The sequence below is a fragment of the Schistocerca americana genome, chromosome 4 (assembly GCF_021461395.2).
Source record: "Schistocerca americana isolate TAMUIC-IGC-003095 chromosome 4, iqSchAmer2.1, whole genome shotgun sequence".
NCBI lineage: Eukaryota > Metazoa > Arthropoda > Insecta > Orthoptera > Acrididae > Schistocerca > Schistocerca americana.
In genome coordinates, this window is record NC_060122.1 from 834048308 (window position 1) to 834069814 (window position 21507).

At 45.4% G+C, this 21507-nt stretch overlaps 1 protein-coding gene across 1 annotated transcript in view; it reads right to left on the bottom strand.

Annotated features, from left to right (window-relative positions):
- LOC124612462 (probable cytochrome P450 4aa1) overlaps positions 1-21507 on the bottom strand; it is a 238576-nt gene that overhangs the window by 2727 nt on the left and 214342 nt on the right. Inside the window, exon 11 of the mRNA XM_047140689.1 lies at positions 6353-6532. Within this exon, the coding sequence (XP_046996645.1) occupies positions 6353-6532 (180 nt within the window). The remainder of the gene's footprint in view (positions 1-6352; positions 6533-21507) is intronic.

A 21507-nucleotide genomic window follows, 5' to 3' on the forward strand; every position in this document is an offset into this window, starting at 1 on the left:
ACGCTTAAAGTAGTGAAGGAGTTTTTCTATGTGGGGAGCAAAATAACTCACGATGGTCGAAGTAGAGAGGATATAAAATGTAGACTGGCAATGGCAAGGAAAGCGTTTCTGAAGAAGAGAAATTTGTTAACATCGAGTATAGATTTAAGTGTCAGGAAGTCGTTTCTGAAAGTATTTGTATGGAGTGTGGCCATGCATGGAAGTGAAACATGGACAATAAATAGTTTAGACAAGAAGAGATTAGAAGCTTTCGAAATGTGGTGCTACAGAAGAATGCTGAAGGTTAGATGGGTAGATCACATAAGTAATGAGGAAGTATTGAACAGAATTGGGGAGAAGAGAAATTTGTAGCACAACTTGACTACAAGAAGGGATCGGTTGGTAGGACATATTCTGAGGCATCAAGGGATCACAAATTTAGTATTGGATGGCAGCATGCAGGGTAAAAATCGTAGAGGGAGAGCAAGAGATGAATACACTAAACAGATTCAAAAGGATGTAGGTTGCAGTAGGTACTGGGAGATGAAGAAGCTTGCACAGGATAGAGCAGCATGGAGAGCTGCTTCAAACCAGTCTCTGGACTGAAGACCACAACAACAACACACCCTATAATTTTGAAGGCACAAATACGATGAGACAGCACTGTGCGACGAAATTTAGAACCTCAGTATGAGCAGCATATGCCAAAAGATAACACGAGCACGCACGGACACACACTGTGAATACTAGCGACACCACACAACCAAAGATGATTTTTTGGAAATAACACATTGCAAACCACCAGGTTTACCATCAAAACCATATCCCTCTACTGGTTTTGGTTAACAAACCCATCAACCCTGGATGTACAGCTGGACATTGGTGATTTACACATACATATCACTACAATGGCATCTCGCTATAACATGCCTCTGTCTTGGCTCACGCAATATTAGCTAATTATTACAGCAACTTACGTCAGAAAATCACAAATTTGAAATATGGTCACCAATGTCCAGACTTTCACCATGATGATGGTTTTGTGAACCGCAACTGGTAGAAGAATTGCGTTGTTGTAAGCTGCAGCAAAGAGGTTGCAAGTAGGTAGGTAGAGACCAAAGACAGACTCGCAAGAAACGCGCCTCCAACGCCCTCTCGGCCGCCAGTATTTATGTCGCCACAGTGGACCGGATGGCGCAGTCTGTAACAGTCAGTCATCCAGTGTGTCACCGAGTCATCGGTCGCAGCCCAGTTACAGACAGTCTCAGGCAGCGCATAGCGACCAGAGCAGTGCGCATAGTGGGACGTCTACTTTACCAGAAGCGAGGCTAATGTGGACTATTACAGAAAGCTTGTACCACAATACCTGGACTATCTTGAGTTAAGTAACTTTCTGTTCTTATGAATAAAGAACAGTGTTAATAAATGGGTGCAGTTGTACAATATAAAAAGGATACCAGCCACCAACAACATACTCTCCTTACTTCCCATGGTACAAGCCTACAGTGACAATGAGATGACACAAAAGGAATTAAGTTGTGTTGGTACAGCTGATAATTTGCACTGCATTATTTCAAGTACGATGGCATTTCGAAAAGTAAAGATACAAAGGCTCGCAGTCCTTAAATAGAACATTTATTTAGAAAAGTCAGTTACATCTTATGAACTGGATTATTTGTTATTTTTCGACATAATCACCCCCATTATCCAAACATTTGTTACGTCGGTGCACAAGCTTTTGTATCCCACAGTCATAGAAGGTTGCTGCCTGTTGTCGGAACCACATTTCAAGTTCATCTTTGATCTCTTCATCGTCGTGGAATGATTTTCCACAAAGATGTGACTTCAGGTAACGGAAGACATGGAAGTCGGTGGGCGCAAGGACCGGGCTGTACGGCGGATGGTCCAATACGTCCCATTTGAATTGTTTGAGTAGTGCTTTCGTTACGAGCGCTGTATGAGGCCGAGCGTTGTCATGAAGCAAGCAGACTCCACTTGTCAGCATTCCCCTGCGTTTGTTTTGAATTGCCCATCGAAGACGTTTCAAAGTCTGGCAATATGCAGCAGAATTAACTGTCGTTCCAGGAGGCATAAATTCCAACAGAAGAATGCCTTGTCTGTTCCAAAAAACTGAAGTCATGATTTTCTTCGCTGAAATTGACGTTTTGCATTTCTTGGCTTTTGGTGAATTCGAATGGCGCCATTGCATTGATTGTTGCTTGGATTCAGGTGTATGTTGATAAACCCACCTCTCGTAACCTGTTACAATGTGATCAAGGAACTCATCACCTGCTTCAGCATAGCGTGTGAGGAAGTCCAGTGCAAAGCCCATCCCTTTCTTTTTGTGTTCTTCCGTTAACAGTTTTGGAACCCAGCGCACACACAATTTCCTGTACCCTAAATTGACAGTCACAGCGTCATAAAGAGTTGTCATTGACACATCTGGTATGATCTGGTGCAATTCTTTCAATGTGAGACGTCTATTCGCACGAATTGCTTCCTCCATTCTCCAAAAAATGGCATCGAAGATCACAGATGGCCGACCTGTTCTTTGTTCATCATGAACATCGGGCCTACCTTCAGAGAAATGATGACACCATTTCGTTACATTTTGTCGATTCATAATGTTCCCATAAACAGAAAAAATTTCTTTGCGAATATGCGCTGGTCGCTGACCTTTTGCAGGAAGAAAACGTATGACGGAGCGCACTTCGCATTTGGCGGGATTCTGAATCGGCGCAGCCATTTTAAACACGACCTACTCCAACCAGAAGCAACATTCAACTGCCGAACGACCGTGAGGAGAAAGCTAACGGTTCAAGGTTAACACCAGTGTTGCCAACTTGCTCGCCAAAAGTCTTCTGTTCCTCTGGCGTACGGTGTATCTAAGCAACATTCAACTGCTGAACGACCGTGAGGAGAAAGCTAACGGTTCAAGGTTAACACCAGTGTTGCCAACTTGCTCGCCAAAACTCTTCTGTTCCTCTGGCGTACGGTGTATCTTTACTTTGCGAAATACCCTCGTACTTAACAGCCGTAGATTGTTGCTTGAAGAAAGTTATAGCAGCCAAAGGTGACCAGAGTCAGAACTCATATTGACATTGAATCTTAACAACCAACAGGTGAGGTAGCATCCCCCAACTGTCTCCCTCTGTTCTTTCACCAGGGAGAGAGCAGGAGCCCACACAGCCTTTAAGCAGAAACCTCGATCTCCTGCACGATGGCTAACGATTTCCTGTGGTATACAACAGACTCGTAAGGCTTTAAGCTTTGATTTCTCGAAAAACCTTCGGAAGCGCATTGCACGAGAGCAACATTTGTTGCAGCTCAAGTATTTACTTTGCTCCTGCGAAATGTGAGCAAAATCTTTGCCCCCAGGAGTGTGCGCTTCCCCTGTAAGACGCTATAGTTACCAGAAACTGTGACATCAACAGCATACCCCAGAATCACGATGCAGTGATTTATCACCTCCATCATATTGTAGCTCACAGACTTTCCCAGACAATTTACGCTACAGTTGGCGAGGCGAATGTAAACATAACACCAATCCGATACGAAAAAGAGCATTTTATAAATCCAGACAATTACATTTAGGTCACAGATTCTAACATATGATGACATTAAGAATCGCATGATCCCAATCGCGGGTTAGCTAAACGCGTATTAATTAAGTACATAAACTTAATATGCAAATCTCTCCCAGCAAATCAATACTGTGCGGTTCTGAAACTACCAGTCTGTTGTGGAAGGACTGACGTGGCAATAGTTATGTGATTACCAGGAGTCACTTTTGTTAAAACTCCCGATATCGTGATGACCGTTAGGGAAACTGCTTATGTTCAAACATTGTTGGTGGCGCACGTGGTTTTGGAGGAAATAGTTTATCTTAGTGTCTTCGAGTTTCACCACGTGGAGAGGACAGCACTCGGGCTAAAAAAGTCCTCGTCCCAGTCACAAAGACGTAACAGGGGTAAGTCAGTACAGCTACTCTGTAGGTTTAGAGGTTTGGCACTGTGGGCTATGTTTTTAGCCGTGGAGAGACATACTCCAGGTTATGAATTAACCGTGGACACAGAGCTCTGCCTCGTTTGCTTTGATTCATATGGCTCGTCAACATCGGCGCAGCAGTCTCCACGGTGGTAGATACATGCACGTTCTGAGCTCCATTACAGTGGGGACGTACTTCCAGGAGTCCAGGCTTGCTACTAGTTGCGCCGTGAAGGTGGAATATGACATCGACATACGCCCCAGTGGAGACCACGCAAGCCTGAGGTAGAAGCTACATATCTCGCCGACCTCCTACGCACTGTTGATGCACTGGTAAGCACTATGGCCCAGGCTACCACTAGCAAGTAAGTCCCATTCTCCCCCTCTATGGTTTCCCCCAATAGTATTTAAAATTCGATCAATTTTTTTTCTTTCTTTCTTACCTAGCGGAGGCAGTTAATTGATCAAATGTCATCTTGGGGTTCTGTTTCTAACACTCTGCGGGGTTCTGTAAACCAGATGTTCTGTCTGTTTGATATATTCTCTGATCAAATAGTTTCACCTGGGTAACACACTGCACTACTGGCCATTAAAATTGCTACACCAAGAAGAAATGCAGATGATAAACGGGTATTCATTGGACACATATATTATACTAGAACTGACATTTGGTTACATTTTCACGGAATTTGGGTGCATAGATACTGAGAAATTAGTACCCAGAACAACCACCTCTGGCCGTAATAACGGCCTTGATACGCCTGCGCATTGAGTCAAACAGACCTTGGATGGCGCGTACAGGTACAGCTGCCCATGCAGCTTCAACACGATACCACAGTTCATCAAGAGTAGTGACTGGCGCATTGTGACGAGCCAGTTGCTCGGCCACCATTGACCAGACGTTTTCAATTGGTGAGAGAGCTGGAGAATGTGCTGGCCAGGGCAGCAGTCCAACATTTTCTGTATCCGGAAAGGCAGACCATGTTGTCTTGCAAACGTCCCGATGGGTTGACTCAGGGATCGAGACATGGCTGCACGATCCGTTACAGTCATGCGGATAAGATGCCTGTCATCTCGACTGCTAGTGATACGAGGCCGTTGGGATCCAGCACGGCGTTCCGTATTACCCTCCTGAACCCACCGATTCCATATTCTGCTAACAGTCATTGGACCTCGACCATCGCGAGCAGCAATGTCGCGATACGATAAACCGCAATCGCGATAGGCTACAATCCAACCTTTATCAAAGTCGGAAACGTGATGGTACGCATTTCTTCTCCTTACACGAGGCATCACAACAACGTTTCACCAGGCAAAGCCGGTCAACTGCTGTTTGTGTATGAGAAATCGGTTGGAAACGTTCCTCATGTGAGCACGTTGTAGGTGTGGCCACCGGCGTCAACCTTGTGTGAATGGTCTGTTCAAATGGTTCAAATGGCTCTGAGCACTATGGGACTCAACTGCTGTGGTCATCAGTTCCCTAGAACTTAGAAGTACTTAAACCTAACTAACCTAAGGACAAAATTGTTAAGGCTTTCGTGGCCACTTGTTGACAAACTGCCTATTCGCTTCTGTCTCGGGTTCTTAGATTAGATGAACGTCGGCCGAAGAACCCGAGACAGAAGCGAATAGGCAGTTTGTTAACCTAAGGACATCACACACACCCATGCCCGAGGCAGGATTCGAACCTGCGACCGTAGCAGCAGCGCGGCTCCGGACTGGAGCGCCTAGAACCGCACGGCCACCGCGGCCGGCGAATGTTCTGTGCTCTGAAAAGCTAATCATTTGCATATCACAGCATCTTCATCCTGTCGGTTAAATTTCGCGTCTGTAGCACGTCATCTTCGTGGTGTAGCAATTTTAATGGCCTGTAGTGTATTTCCACTCATAATCCGATATTGTTTATTAGTGGTTTCCTTTTATGGAAGGACTGCGTCAACTTTCATTCGTCTTGAGGAATATCTGTAAATTACGTTAAAATTCTACAATCTCTTTCTTGTCAGAAACGTCTCACCGGTTCCAGTACCCGCATATAGCATGTTTCGGCCGAAACACCTGCAGTGAGACAACGAGTCCAATGCTGCCACTGTCATGGTTGCAGGAAATTTTCTGTGAGGGTACAAAATTAATTACCTGTGCGAAGCGAAGAAAGCAACAGTTGGGGAAAGACTGCAGCCAAGATTTACAATATGCTCAGATGCAAATGAAAACGAAAGGTATGGCAACTTAAAAAGGTGTATAAGACAACGCCTCCTTCCTTTTGTGTCTGTTTATGAACTGAATTCAGCTGTCAAAAGGAGACTGGCGAGCAGTATTTTCTCGTTGGCTACCTCAGTCACGCGCTGGCACGTTCCAGTAGGAGCAGAGTTGAGGCGGGTCGACTTACCTATGCAGTTGCGCGGGCCCGCGCTGAACGGGATGTAGCTGTAGGGGTGGCGGCGCGAGCAGTTGTCCGCCGTGAAGCGGTCCGGGTCGAAGGCCTCCGGGTCGGGGAAGACGTGCTCGAGGCGGTGCATCGCGTACGGCGCCAGCAGCACGTCCGTGCCGGCCGGCAGCGTGTGCTTGCCTGCCGCAACACACCAACACACTGCGGTCAGGAAGCAGGTGGTTGTGGCACGTGCTGGGACCGAAGGAGTTCGCAGGGAGGAGGGGTCGGTTTGGAAAGCTGGTCAGGTCAACGTATTTTCTACGAGATCAACTGGATTGTCAAAATGCGGCTGTTTGCTGACGATGCTGTGGTGTACGCGAAGGTGTCGTCGTTGAGTGACTGTAGGAGGATACAAGATGACTTGGACAGGATTTTCGATTGGTGTGAAGACTGGCAGCTACCTCTAAATATAGATAAATGTAAACTAATGCAGACGAATAAGAAAAAGAATCCTGAATGTTTTAATACTCCATTAGTAGTGTAGCGCTTGACACAGTCACGTCGATTAAATGTTTGGGCGTAGCATTGCAGAGCGATATGAAGTGGGACAAGCATGTAATGGCAGTTGTGGGGAAGGCGGATAGTCGTCTTCGGTTCATTGGTAGAATTTTGGGAAGATGTGGTTCATCTGTAAAGGAGACCGCGTATAAAACACTAATACGACCTATTCTTGAGTACTGCTCGAGCGTTTGGGATCTCTATCAGGTCGGATTGAGGGAGGACATAGAAGCAATTCAGAGGCGGGCTGCTAGATTTGTTACTGGTAGGTATGATCATCACACGAGTGTTACGGAAATGCTTCAGGAACTCGGGTGGGAGTCTCTAGAGGAAAGGAGGCGTTCTTTTCGCTACTCGCTACAGAGGAAATTTAGAGAACCAGCATTTGAGGCTGACTGCAGTACAATTTTACTGCCGCCAACTTATATTTCGCGGAAAGACTACAAAGATAAGATAAGAGAGATTAGGGCTCGTACAGAGGCATATAGGCAGTCATTTTTCCGTCGTTCTGTTTGGGAGTGGAACAGGGAGAGAAGACGCTAGTTGTGGTTCGAGGTACCCTCCGCCACGCACCGTATGGTGGACTGCGGAGTATGTATGAGATGTAGATGTAGAGATGGACTATAACACTCGTAGACTTTCGCAGTATCGACGAATGACAATATAAACGGACTCACACCCTTAATTTCGAATCAGTGGCGTACGTGCAGCAATACTATGTTGAAGAGCGATTCAGTATAGGAGGAGGTGACATGCCATCTTCTTCTCCATAAACAGTAGTTTATTGAAAGCATATATACCATCACACGTTTATGAAGCTCCCAAATTTTCAGCCAAATTTCGGAGAAAAGAGCCTCGGAAATGGCGGAAACTGTACACAATAACAAGTTATCTGTTAAGACAGTATTCTTGTCAATAGCTTGCCTGAGGCCTAGCCTGCCAGCCGAAGTGGCCGTGCGGTTAAAGGCGCTGCAGTCTGGAACCGCAAGACCGCTACGGTCGCAGGTTCGAATCCTGCCTCGGGCATGGATGTTTGTAATGTCCTTAGGTTAGTTAGGTTTAACTAGTTCTAAGTTCTAGGGGACTTATGACCTCAGCAGTTGAGTCCCATAGTGCTCAGAGCCATTTGAACCATTTTTTTGAGGCCTAGCCTGAGCTACCTTTCAACCTGACTGGTAGCAAAATGTTTTTAGCCATTCACAGGCTGACATCAGCTGCCTGTGACGAGTCTTGTCATCTTTCATGAGCCAAAGGGTACAGGAAGTTGAGAAGAGAAGACAGAAAGGTAGAGACCCTCAACTAAGAAATAAGTACGAGGACTGCCCAGAAAGTAATGCACCGCATTTTTTTCTCAGCCGAAAACAGTGGTACGAATGCGAAACGTTCCGTATGTGTTATTTGAAGTCTCCTGAGGGAGAGCGACAAGTTACCGTCACTTCCGACAGATAGCGTAGCTGCAGGACAGTTTCAAAATGGCGTCTATAGGTGATGTACGTTACAAGCAACTTGCCGTCATTCAATTTCTCACTGCAGAGAAAAATACTGTGGAAAATATTCGCAAACGCTTGTGGAAAGTCTATGGGACATCTGCTGTCGACAGAAGTACAGTTAGTCGCTGGGCATGAAGAATAAGGTCACCAGAAGGCGGTTCGGCTGAGCTCCACACTTTGCAGCGGTCGGGGAGACCATCCACGGCTGTCACACCTGATAGCCCTAACCTAGCCCCCTCGGACTTCCAGTTGTTTGGGACACTAAAGGATGCTTTCGTGGAAGAAATCTTGAGAACGATGAGGAGGTGATTCACACAGTGAAGCACTGGCTCCGCCGCCACCAGGAGAAGGATTGGTACCGACAGGGCATACACGGCTTTGTTTGGCGCTGGAAGAAGGCCCTAGAACGGGATGGAGATCTACATCTACATCTACATCCATACTCCGCAAGCCACTGACGGTGTGTGACGGAGGGTACCTTGAGTACCTCTATCGGTTCTCCCTTGCATTCCAGTCTCGTATTGTTCGTGGAAAGAAAGGTTGTCGGTTTGCCTCTGTGTGGGCTCTAATCTCTCTGATTTTATACTGATGGTCTCTTCGCGAGATATACGTAGGAGGGAGCAATATACTGCTTGACTCCTCGGTGAAGGTATGTTCTCGAAACTGCAACAAAAGCCCGTACCGAGCTACTGACCGTCTCTCTTGCAGTCTTTTACTTGAGTTTATCTATCACCTCCGTAACGCTTTCGCTTTCCTGAAACGAAGCGTGCTGCCCTCCGTTGGATCTTCTCTGTCTCTTTTATTAGCCCTATCTGGTAGGGATTCCACACCAGTGAGCAGTATTCAAGCAGTGGGCGAACAAGTGTATTGTAACCTACTTCTTTTGTTTTCGGACTGCATTTCCTTAGGATTCTTCTAATGAATCTCAGTCTGGCATCTGCTTTACCGACAATTAATTTGATATGATCATTCCATTTAAATCACTCCTAATTCCTAGTCCCAGACAATTATCGAATTAACTGCTTCCTACGACACTCCCCTGCGGCACACCTGAAATCACTCTTACTTCGGAAGACTCCTCTCCATGGAGAATGACATGCTATGTTCTGTTATCTAGGAACTCTTCAATCCAATCGCACAATTGGTCTGATAGTGCATATGCTCTTAGTTTGTTCATAAACGACTGTGGGGAACTGTATAAAACCCCTTGCGGAAGTCAAGAAACACGGCATCTACCATGGAACCCGTGTCTACGGCCCTCTGAGTCTCGTGGACGAATAGCGCGAGCTGGGTTTCACATGATCGTCTTTTTCGAAACCCGTGCTGATTCCTACAGAGTAGATTTCTAGTCTCCAGAAAAGTCATTACACTCGAACATAATACGTGTTCCAAAATCCTACAACTGATCCACGTTAGAGATATAGGTCTACGTGGGAAAGTAGGGTGTGTAGATAAAACACCATTCTTTCGTCTGTGTAATTCTCATTGTGTTCAATAAAGAATTTATGAAGACAAAAAATGCCGTGCATTACTTTCTGGGCAACTGTCGTAATACAAAGACTCTCCTACCTCGAACATGGGATGGAACAGCATTATTATCAACTTCAACCGTTCGTAGACTAACGGTTGTAGTGTGAAGTGAAATAGTGATAATGCTGACAGCACATCTGAAGTGTATACGGTGTAAATTATGACGGTATCAAAGTTATAAGAACTCATGCTCATACATTTCTTAAACCAGTTACAGGTTGCATGTACTCCACAAATTTTCAGACAATTGCTCTTCAAACGATCCGTTTCGCTGAACTGCAATCTCTTGTAATTCGCGCTAAAAGCATATAATAAACATTGACGTACACAAAGCAGAGTACAACTGTTTTTTTTAATATTCAACCAATTAATGCAAATTATTTTATTTATCATATTCGAAAACTATTAAATCTGGCTGTAACTATACGTAATATAGGTAATAAATTAGTTATTTATATGAGCAATGACACATATACAAAATTCAGTATCTAAACTAATTTGTAGGATGAAAAAATTACGCTGTTGCATTTTGGTTAATTTAAGACGTTCCTCTGAGTGCTCGTTTCTAAAGTGGACATTGCAGCTCTTGGGAAAAATGACTTTCTTGACAGTGTTAACGACAGAGTGGCATGGTTCATACACGGTTCATGTACTGTTTGAGCTTGTGTTTCTGTCTTTTCGAAGCAGGAAGTCGAGTCGGTAAGGGTGTATGAAATAAACCTATCACTAGGGACGGATGAAGCAATGGATGGGCCCAGCCGTTTGCGTTGTCTTAGCTCTTTAAGAAGGAATATATTAATGATAAGGTTTGATAATAAGTCTGTTCATCTCAATTGAAATTAACTTATGCGACATGATGTCTATAACAAAAGGTAAGATCCCGATAGTACATCGCATGCAAGACGATAGGGCGACATGTAACAGTAGATGTACAGCGTGGTTATGATTAAACATTCGCTACTTCAGAGAATCCCCATGATAAACTAGCGATCGTAGGACAACAAAACTTTGTAGAAACGTTCGTAAGGACACCCGGAAAAGAAATAACGAATATACCTTTTATAGAAACACATTTAACTTCCACGTGAGAGCGCGACGTTTGTAAATTGCGTACCATCTTTACGTTCCACATTACAAACGTTGCTGTTTCTAGACCATCAAAGATGTCGAAGAGGGCCTGGATACTATTTCACTATTTTTCACAGTACTCTACCAGCGGTGAACCATGGAATGTTCAGTTGTCGTGAAATAGCATGTGAAATGCTCGAAGATAGCACATTGCAACCAGCGTTTTCAAAGTAACTTCTTCAAATATCAGTGGCGCAATTCGTCGTAGGCTTTTCCCAGGAGCAATTCTCAAATGTCCACATAATTCCAGCTTCCAAACAGTTTTCTTCAAACCCGGTGCGGAAAGAGGAGCTCTCCTTATTCTTCAGAGTGTCGATACTTGTGAATAGCCACAGCACTACTGCCTGTTGTTTTGATAATACAGCGTTGCGAGTAAAGCCCTGCTCACTCTGTCCAAACCCATGACGATGCTTGTGTTTCAACCCTACGTTGCCGTCACACTAACGGCACCTAAAACTACTAACAACTCATATCCTGCAGTGCACAATCTTATAAAGCTGGGGACCCACAGGGTGAATACACTACTGGCCATCAAAATTACTACAGCCAGAAGAAATGCAGATGATAAACGGGTATTCATTGGACAAATATATTATACTAGAACTGACATGTGATTACATTTTCACGCAATTTGGGTGCATAGATCCTGAGAAATCAGTACCCAGAACGACCACCTCTGGCCGTAATAACGGCTTTGATACGCCTGGGCATTGAGTCAAACAGAGCTTGGATGGCGTGTACAGGTACAGCTACCCATGCAGCTTCAACACGATACCACAGTTCATCAAGAGTAGTGACTGGCGTATTGTGACGAGCCAGTTGCTCGGCCACCACTGACCAGACGTTTTCAGTTGGTGAGAGATCTGGAGAATGTGCTGGCCAGGGCAGCAGTCGAACGTTTTCTGTATCCAGAAAGGTCCATAGAGCACCTTCAACATGCGATCGTGCATAATCCTGCTGAAATGTAGGGTTTCGCAGGGATCGAATGAAGGGTAGAGCCACGGGTCGTAACACATCTAAAATGTAACGTCCACTGTTCAGAGTCCCGTCAGTGCGAACAAGAGGTGACCCAGACGTATAACCAATGGCACCCCATACCGTCACGCAGGGTGATACACCAATATAGCGATGACGAATACACGCTTCTAATGTGTGTTCACCGTGATGTCGCCAAACACGGATGCGACCATCATCATGCTGTAAACAGAACCTGGATTCATCCGAAAAAATGACGTTTTGCCATTCGTGCACCCAGGTTCGTCGTTGAGTACACCATCGCAGGCGCTCCTGTCTGTGATGCAGCGTCAAGGGTAACCGCAGCCATGGTCTCCGAGCTGATAGTCCATGCAGCTGCAATCGTCGTCGAACTGCTCGTGCAGATGGTTGTTGTCTTGCAAACGTCCCCATGTGTTGACTCAGGGATCTAGACGTGGCTGTACGATTCGTCATCTCGACTGCTAGTGATACGAGGCCGTTGGGATCCAGCACGGCGTTCCGTATTACCCTCCTGAACCCACCGATTGCGTATTCTGCTAACAGTCATTGGATCTCGACCAACGGGAGCAGCAATGTCGCGATACGATAAACCCGCAATCGCGATAAGCTATAATCCTACCTTTATCAAAGTCGGAAACGTGATGGTACGCATTTCTCCTCCTTACACGAGGCATCACAACAACGTTTCACCAGGCAACGCCGGTCAACTGCTGTTTGTGTATGAGAAATCGGTTGGAAACTTTCCTCATGTCAGCACGTTGTAGGTGTCGCCATCGGCGCCAACCTTGTGTGAATGCTTTGAAAAGCAAATCATTTGCATATCACAGCATCTTCTTCCTATTGGTTAAATTTCGCGTCTCTAGCACGTCATCTTCGTGGTGTACCAATTTTAATGGCCAGTAGTGTAGTTTTCCGTCTACCCTGACACATGTGTGAAAGTTTAATTATAGCCACCGTGTAAATCATAATTATCATATTGACACATAATCTCTGTAAGCTCAAGTTTCATTATTTTGTTTTCACGGTTAATCCTAATACGTTCTATGAATCGTTTCACAAGAAATACATTTCCCTACCTTGGATGAAACGACTGCAGCCAGTTACGTCGTCCGTAATGTGACGGTCTTTCCATGTGTAACACAACATTGCTCTGTTATCTAAGTTTCCCAAGTGTAGGTTCTTCCTACGTTGCTGTAAAGTGTTTCCGTGTTCTCCAATTCATCAACCTATTTGTGTACTGGAGAATGACTTCTGGCGGTATGCTGCTCGATTTCTCAGAAATATTTGCATTGAATAGCCACTTCTACCGCTGACGTGGCACCTGATGCTTCTGAAAAATCTATTACGCACAGTATAAGTCATACTGAACTTCCTTTCTTGTATATCCTCCCTCATAGTGAGCCACTAATTGACTCGGTTATTACAATATTTTAAAAGAATAACATGAGGCGACTCCACTTTGTCCTGCGAATTGTATTTATTATTTCATTAAAACATGTTCTGTGTTTTATTATAATTTTTACTACTATTATTATTTGTAGCAGCAGTAGTAGTAAAACTCTGGTAGTCTGTAGTACTTCACAACCGGGGATTGTCCCTAATGACCTCGATGTCGAGAGGATGTTAAACCCGAATCTTTCTTACAACTGGAGATAAAGGCTAGTTGTATTTCAGTAGAGGTAAGAAACGCTAACTGGAGCCTTTACGAATTTATTCTGACAGTAGACTGTATGCTAAACAAAAAAAATTGGAAATAGTCTAAGCGTCATGCTCCTCTCCCCTTTACCCAATCAGAGACGTTGATGATAAATGGCTCTGAGCACTATGGGACTTAACATCTGAGGTCATCAGTCCCCTAGAACTTAGAACTACTTAAACCTAACTAACCTAAGGACATCACACACATCCATGCCCGAGGCAGGATTCGAACCTGCGACTGTAGGAGTAGCGCGGTTCCGGACTGCGCGCCTAGAACCGCGAGACCACCGCGGCCGGCCGTTGATGATAAAACATATTTTGAACTTTATCCTAGGTTGCGAACGAACTGATACTCTGTGCCCTACGGAATGGTACACTCGACCAACACTTGTCGACTTCCTGGATTAACTTCTTTGCCGGCGAAGGGTATCACTATCAAATGGAAGTACAAAGAGAAAACCTTCAACTTTTGATTTTTGCTAGTCTCCAACTCAACTGAATCCGTATTTTTGATTACACATCTAACATGCAAGTCGCCCACATAAACATTTCCATCGCAAAATATAGACGTCGCTCGTCGATCTGCGACCGTTACCAGATAGGCCTGGTGGAGGAAATAGAAAATAGCTGAAGAAGAGCAGCACGTTTCGTTGCATGAAAGCGTCGCAGAGACGCTCACCGAGCTCCAGTCGCAGACACTACGAGAGACGTGATTTACTGTTACAATTTCCAGAGTACACATTCCTTGAAGAGCCAAACAACATGCTGCTTCGTCTGATGTATGTGCTACGAAAAGGCCATGGACGTAAGGTCAGAGAGATTCGAGCTAACTGTGAGTCTTAGCAGTAATAGTTCTTCCCGCGAATCGAATCAAAGACATAAGGGAGAAAGTAACAGTGGTGCACGAAATTTCCTCCACTATAGACCACAAGAATTGCAGATGTAGTGGCCAAAGCTATCGTGTAACACACAGACAATTCGAGAGATACAATGAAATGTTGGAACGGAAAACGAAGTATCGGGTTGTTATAATTAAAGTGTAGCTACTCAAGGATTACCAGTGTGGCAGTAATTATCGTATGGCAGAGAAACTTGGTGGATACGGTGATTCGTTAATGTGGAATCGATTTAAGCTGGAAAAACATTAGTTCCCATTTTCGCCACCAGCAGCAAATCTGGTGTTGTGCAGCAACTAGTTGACGTCTCATGTGCTCACATTTAACAAACTGTTCATAAAAAAATCAACATTATACCTTTCTTACTTTGTTGACCTTTTCTGCCCACGTCCTGTTCCTAATGCATTACGTATGAAAGCATTTCTATACGTCTTTCTTACATTCACAGCGCCAGTTTTGCACCTGGTGGCCAAATTTAGAAGTATTTTTTTTTTTTTTCTACCAAGCTTCACTGCCGTACGGTAATTACAGCGAACGTAAGATTTTTGCGAGTAGCTGCAGTTTGACTGTAGTAGCCAGTGGACAGTCGCGGAAGGCGTGTGCTTTGTCCCTGGAGGCCCGTAGTCGGCAGCAGGTGTCTGGAGGCTGCCCCAGAGCGAGGTGTGGCGACGCCCCCTCCTTCGCTCCAGCCCGCTGCCGGCCGCCACTGTCCTTTGTCTCGCAGACGACCTCGGCGACCAACACTTTCGCTCGGGCGTTCTGACATTCCCGAAAAGCTCCTCGGCTGTTCGAGGCCTTTTCGATTGCTGCCGACATTTGTATCCGAAGCTTATGTCAAGGCAGTCCTCGGTGTATTGCAATTACAAGGCAGTAAGCGATTGTCCATGCCTGACGACACAAACCTCTTTGTGAGAGCGTTTTGTGAACAAAACGGTGATCGGGCAGAAATAACGAGCCACCAACAACAGATTCCGTGTTTGACCTACGAAGTACATCTTCGTTCCCCTATTGTAACGGACCATTTTGACTCCCTTACAACCGTAGAGTCTTTGATTATAAATTTAGACATTCACAGGCGCAGCATGGTTTACGTTCCTTTAACAGAGTCAGTACCCAGTCAGCTACGAACAGACAGGCAATATCAGACGACAATGTACCACATTTCTAGAGTAGAAATACGAGTAACAAGTTCGAAGTAGCTTCCAACGTTCTCGGGTGTACTGGCGTAAACTGTCATAGGCAGCCCTCCGACGATTAGATCCGGTAGTACTCCAGAGAACGGTCGAAACAGAATATACGCTGGGAAAGTCTTACATCACGTAAAGACGAACAAACGATTCATGTAATCTTTAAGACACCATTAACTCTGCGTTGTCTGCATCGACTTGTATAATGTTTCGGATGTAGCGGTAGATTATCGTAACAGATTAAGCAGCAGTTGTTGGTTAGTTCGTGCTTGCTGCGGTACTCATTGCGTATGATTCTAGCCGACAGTCTATTAGAATGGACTGCTACCCGAATTTTCTTGGATAATGCAAACCAGTTACGGCGGAGGTATTGTACCACCGGAACTCAAGACTTCGAGGAAACAGAATCAGCGAACCACGCGGCTTTCGGGATGTTTTTGGTGAAACATCTGTCTTCAGTGAAAATCGTTGCCGACGTTATTTCCTAGTAACGATTGTCTTGTCTGACGATCTTCCTGTTGTCTTCAACAAATATCAATAGAGGGAAAAGATGTTACGGGGGCCTTCGCTTGACATTTTATATAGTTCGTGTCTGTCAGAATGTAATGTACTTAGCATCGAAATGAACATTACCTTAGCAGGTCAATTAAATTCCACACTTTTCTCGTGCGTGCATGGTATAAAAACAACAACCAAATAAAAAGAGGAAAGTAAATCCAACAATATCTCAATTTTTCATTATTATTCCCTCACGTACAGTCAGTTGTACGAGAAAGCGTATGCCGTTATCTGTATGATGTATAAAATAAAAGACACTATTATAAACGCAGGTTTACATGAAAATACATCTTTTACTAATTGCACAATTACCTAATTGTTAATCCAATCACTGCCATTATCGATTATAGCTTGGTACCTCAGTCCACTCTCCGGCAAAGCCGGCCACTGTGGCCGTGCGGTTCTAGGCACTTCAGTCCGGAACCGCGCTGCTGCTACGGTCGCAGGTTCATATCCTGCCTCGGGCATGGATGTGTGTGATGTGCTTAGGTTAGTTAGGTTTAAGTACTAAGTCTGGGCGACTGATTGATGACTTTGACTTTCTTAGAGTTTTAACAGCAGCTCCACGTGAAAGCTTTGATCCCTTTTGATGCTTTGCCAGAATAACAGCCTCGTGAGAATTATTTTGCACTCATTTTAAACTGCAACCGTCAAAACAAAACATTCAACTCTCACACTGCTTATCTATACAGTGTGCAAAAGTGCATTGATTACAGATTCGAGACCACTACGAGAGACGTCGCCGTGGATGTTACGTTTAAAATCGAGGCGTGGAACTGACTGTACGAAATTCTTTTCTTCTAAGAATTTTCTTGACACCAAAAAAAAAGATAGACCTATGCAAGATAAGGGATTTATAGCTAATGTATTTTTTACAAAGCAGTCATACTAAAGGAATTAACAGATAAAAGCAAGCACTCCTTTATCATTTGTCATAGCAGTGCAGTTCTCTGGGTGCCAAAGGCTGACTTGGTGGGCTGCCACGTGAAAAGTCGACGACGGTTTTCCCGGATCGTCTCAGCCGAGCCTCGTGCTCATTACTTTCCTATTTCTCCCTAATGGGCGCACTTTAGTCCATATCAGGCGATAAAGACTGAAGTTCTACTGGCGTTCTCGTGTCGTTCAGTCAGCCGAAGAGTGGAAAACGTTGCCTGCCCGAACCTCAACATATGTTCCGGATCTCAACTAATACTTAGGCAGCTTCAGAGCACCTTCGGCCTTGATGTCGAAAGCAAAAGCGTCAAAATATTCTCATTCACTTACGTAATCTATGTCAATAGGCAAGAAGCATTAAAATAAAATAAAATTACACTACAAGCCATTAACATTGCTACACCAAGAACAAATGCAGATAATAAATCATTGGACACATATATTACACTAGAACTGACATATCGTTACATTTTCACGCAATTTGGGTGCATAAATCCTGAGAAATTAGCACCCAGAACAACTACCTCTGGCCATAATAACGGCCTTGATACGCCTGGGCATTGAGTCACACCTTGGATGGCGTGTACAGGTACAGCTACCCATGCAGCTTCAACACGATACCACAGTTCATCAAGAGTAGTGACTGGCGTATTGTGACGAGCCAGTTGCTCGGCCACCATTGACCAGACGTTTTCAGTTGGTGAGAGATCTGGAGAATGTGCTGGCCAGGGCAGCAGTCGAACGTTTTCTGTATCCAGAAAGGCCCGTACAGGTCCTGAACATGCGGTCGTGCATTATCCTGCTGAAATGTAGGGTTTCGCAGGGATCGAATGGAGAGTAGAGCCACGAGTCGTAACACATCTGAAATGTAACGTCCACTGTCCAAAGTGCCGTCAGTGCGAACAAGAGGTGACCGAGACGTGTAACGAATGGCACCCCATACCATCACGCCGGCTGATACGCGTGTATGGCGATGACGAATACACGCTTCCAATGTGCGTTCACCGCGATGTCGCCAAACACGGATGCGACCATCATGATGCTGTAAACAGAACCTGGATTAATCCGAAAAAATGACGTTTTGCCATTCGTGCACCCAGGTTCGCCGTTGAGTACCGCATCGCAGGCGCTCCTGTCTGTGATGCAGCGTCAAGGGTACCACAGCCATGGTCTCCGAGCTGATAGTCCATGCTGCTGGAAACGTCGTCGAACTGTTCCTGCAGGTGGTTGTTGTTTTGCAAACGTCCCCATCTGTTGACTCAGGGATCGAGACGTGGCTGCACGATCCGTTACAGCCATGCGGATAAGATGCCTGTCATCTCGACTGCTAGTGATACGAGGCCGTTGGGATCCACCACGGCGTTCCGCATTACCCTCCTGAACCCACAGATTCCATATTCCGCTAACAGCATTGGATCTCGACCAACGCGAGCAGCAATGTTGCGATACGATTAACCGCAATCGCGATAGGCTACAATCCGACCTTTATCAAAATCGAAAACGTGATGGTACGCATTTCTCCTCGTTACACGAGGCATCACAACAACGTTTCACCAGGCAACGCAAGTCAACTGCTGTTTGTGTAAGAGAAATCGGTTGGTAACTTTCCTCATGTCAGCACGTTGTAGGTGTCGCCACCGGGGCCAACCTTGTGTGAATGCTCTGAAAAGCTAATCATTTGCATATCACAGCATCTTCTTCCTGTCGGTTAAATTTCGCGTCTGCAGCACGTCATCTTCGTGGTGTAGCAATTTTAATGGCCAGTAGTGTACATACTTCCCTGGAGCAGCAGTCAGTGACATGCAAAGTGTGTTTGGCCTCAGTAAACAGTTGCTACTGCTGCATTACTGTTCACAAGACAGTAGGAGTGCTACCGTCTTTATTGTCAGATTTCTCATAAAAACTGATCTTTGAGTTACTAAAATACTTCTAATTATCCCTGAATTTTAAATGCCTACGAGTTCACATTTCTACGCTGAAGCGGTGTCGACGATATTTAAATTAAACTGTAGCATCGAAGCACTTCTGAAACAGTTCTCTCTTCTTTTTAATTTATACATCCAATTGGTATGAGACGGCTTTTAGCCGGTTGTCCTTCAGCAACATATTCCTTCCATTGCGCTCTCTGACATTACCGGAATAAACTGCTATCTCTTGAGAAGATTCCTTTGTGCTACAGACTCTGTATTCAGACATTGCACGGTGCATTAGTTCGTTGCTGACCCGTTTCACAATCAACATATTTGCTCCTCCACGGGGATTTTCCCGACGAACCGATCAAGAAGACTTGATGGTGCGATGGAAGTGGTCAGCTCTCGACCAGTAGGTCTTTCCACCTGCTTGCGTCATACTGGCCGGCGGCGGTGATCTCAGAGCTCTCGAAAGTCCCGCGGCGTGCCAATGGCTTCCTCTGGGTCGTGACGCCGCTCTTGGCTTTCCGCCGTATGCATAATTCACCGCTGGCTCCTGGCGGCACGCAGGCCGGCGGATCGGTACGCCTGTCGCCTCCTAGCGATGTGTTGCACGCGACACGAAGGGCGGTTTGACGGCTGGCCTCCTCTGCTGCTAGCCCATATACCCACCAGCGCTCCAACACCATCGGCGGTGTCCGCAGCTTTGTCTGGCTTCCAAATGCCAGGTGTCGTATCAGCATATGATGCTTTCAGAATGAGATTTTCACTCTGCAGCGGAGTGTGCGCTGATACGAAACTTTCCTGGCATATTGAAACTCTGTGCTACTGGCAGAAGTAAACCTGTGAGGACGGGGCGTGAGTCATGCTTGGGTAGCTCAGTTGGTAGAGCACTTGCCCGCGAAAGGCAAAGGTCCCGAGTTCCAATCTCGGTTCGGCACACAGTTTTAATCTGCCATCAAAGTTTCATATCAGGGCACACTCCGCTGCAGAGTGAAAATTCATTCTGGAAACATCCCCCAGGCTGTGGCTAAGCCATGTCTGCGCAATATCCTTTCTTTCAGGAGTGCTAGTTCTGCAAGGTTCGCAGGAGAGCTTCTGTAAAGTTTGGAAGGTAGGAGACGAGGTACTGGCAGAAGTAAAGCTGTGAGGACGGGGCGTGAGTCGTGCTTAGGTAACTCAGTTGGTAGAGCACTTGCCCGCGAAAGGCAAAGGTCCCGAGTTCCAATCTCGGTTCGGCACACAGTTTTAATCTGCCATCAAAGTTTCATATCAGGGCACACTCCGCTGCAGAGTGAAAATTCATTCTGGAAACATCCCCCAGGCTGTGGCTAAGCCATGTCTCCGCAATATCCTTTCTTTCAGGAGTGCTAGTTCTGCAAGGTTCGCAGGAGAGCTTCTGCAAAGTTTGGAAGGTAGGAGACGAGGTACTGGCAGAAGTAAAGCTGTGAGGACGGGGCGTGAGTCGTGCTTGGGTAACTCAGTTGGTAGAGCACTTGCCCGCGAAAGGCAAAGGTTCCGAGTTCGAGTCTCGGTCCGGCACACAGTTTTAATCAGCCAGGAAAGTTTCATACGATGCTTTGTTACACTGGATACCATTGCTTCACTACAAAGATGTATTAAAACACACATACACAGACACGCTCTTCTAAAGGACACTTTACACCACCTGCTTTATGTCAGTCGAGACTTGAATGGATGTGTCCTTGAGGACACGTCCGAATGCTTATACTGGATACCGGACGAACGCTATGTACAATCCACAGGTAGACCTTACTGAAAGTAAGATCCACGAGTGGCACCTTATATGAATGGGCAGTCCAGAGAAGCGATGTCGTTTGTCAAAAAATACACATGGTCACTACAATGGAACTACATGAGATAAAATCGTCATAAAAACTGAACGGTTAGCGTTAGGACGTTCAAACTTCACGGATGGCCGCGCGGCATGATGGGAATTAGTATGCGCTGTATGATTTGGTTTACCAACGAAGTCCACTTTCATTTGGACGGGTTCATCAATAAGCAAAATCGGCGCATTTGGGGGGACTGAGAACCCGCATTTCGCGATCGAGAAGTCTCTTCACCCTCTACGGCTGAGTGTGTGGGGTGTGCAATGTCCAGTCGCGGAATAACTGATGCGATATTCCATAAAAAAAGGTGTTCAAAGGTGAAATCTTATGGGACTTAACTGCTAAGGTCATCAGACCCTAAGCTTACACACTACTTAAACTAAATTATCCTAAGGACAAACACACACACCCATGCCCGAGTGAGCACTCGAACCTC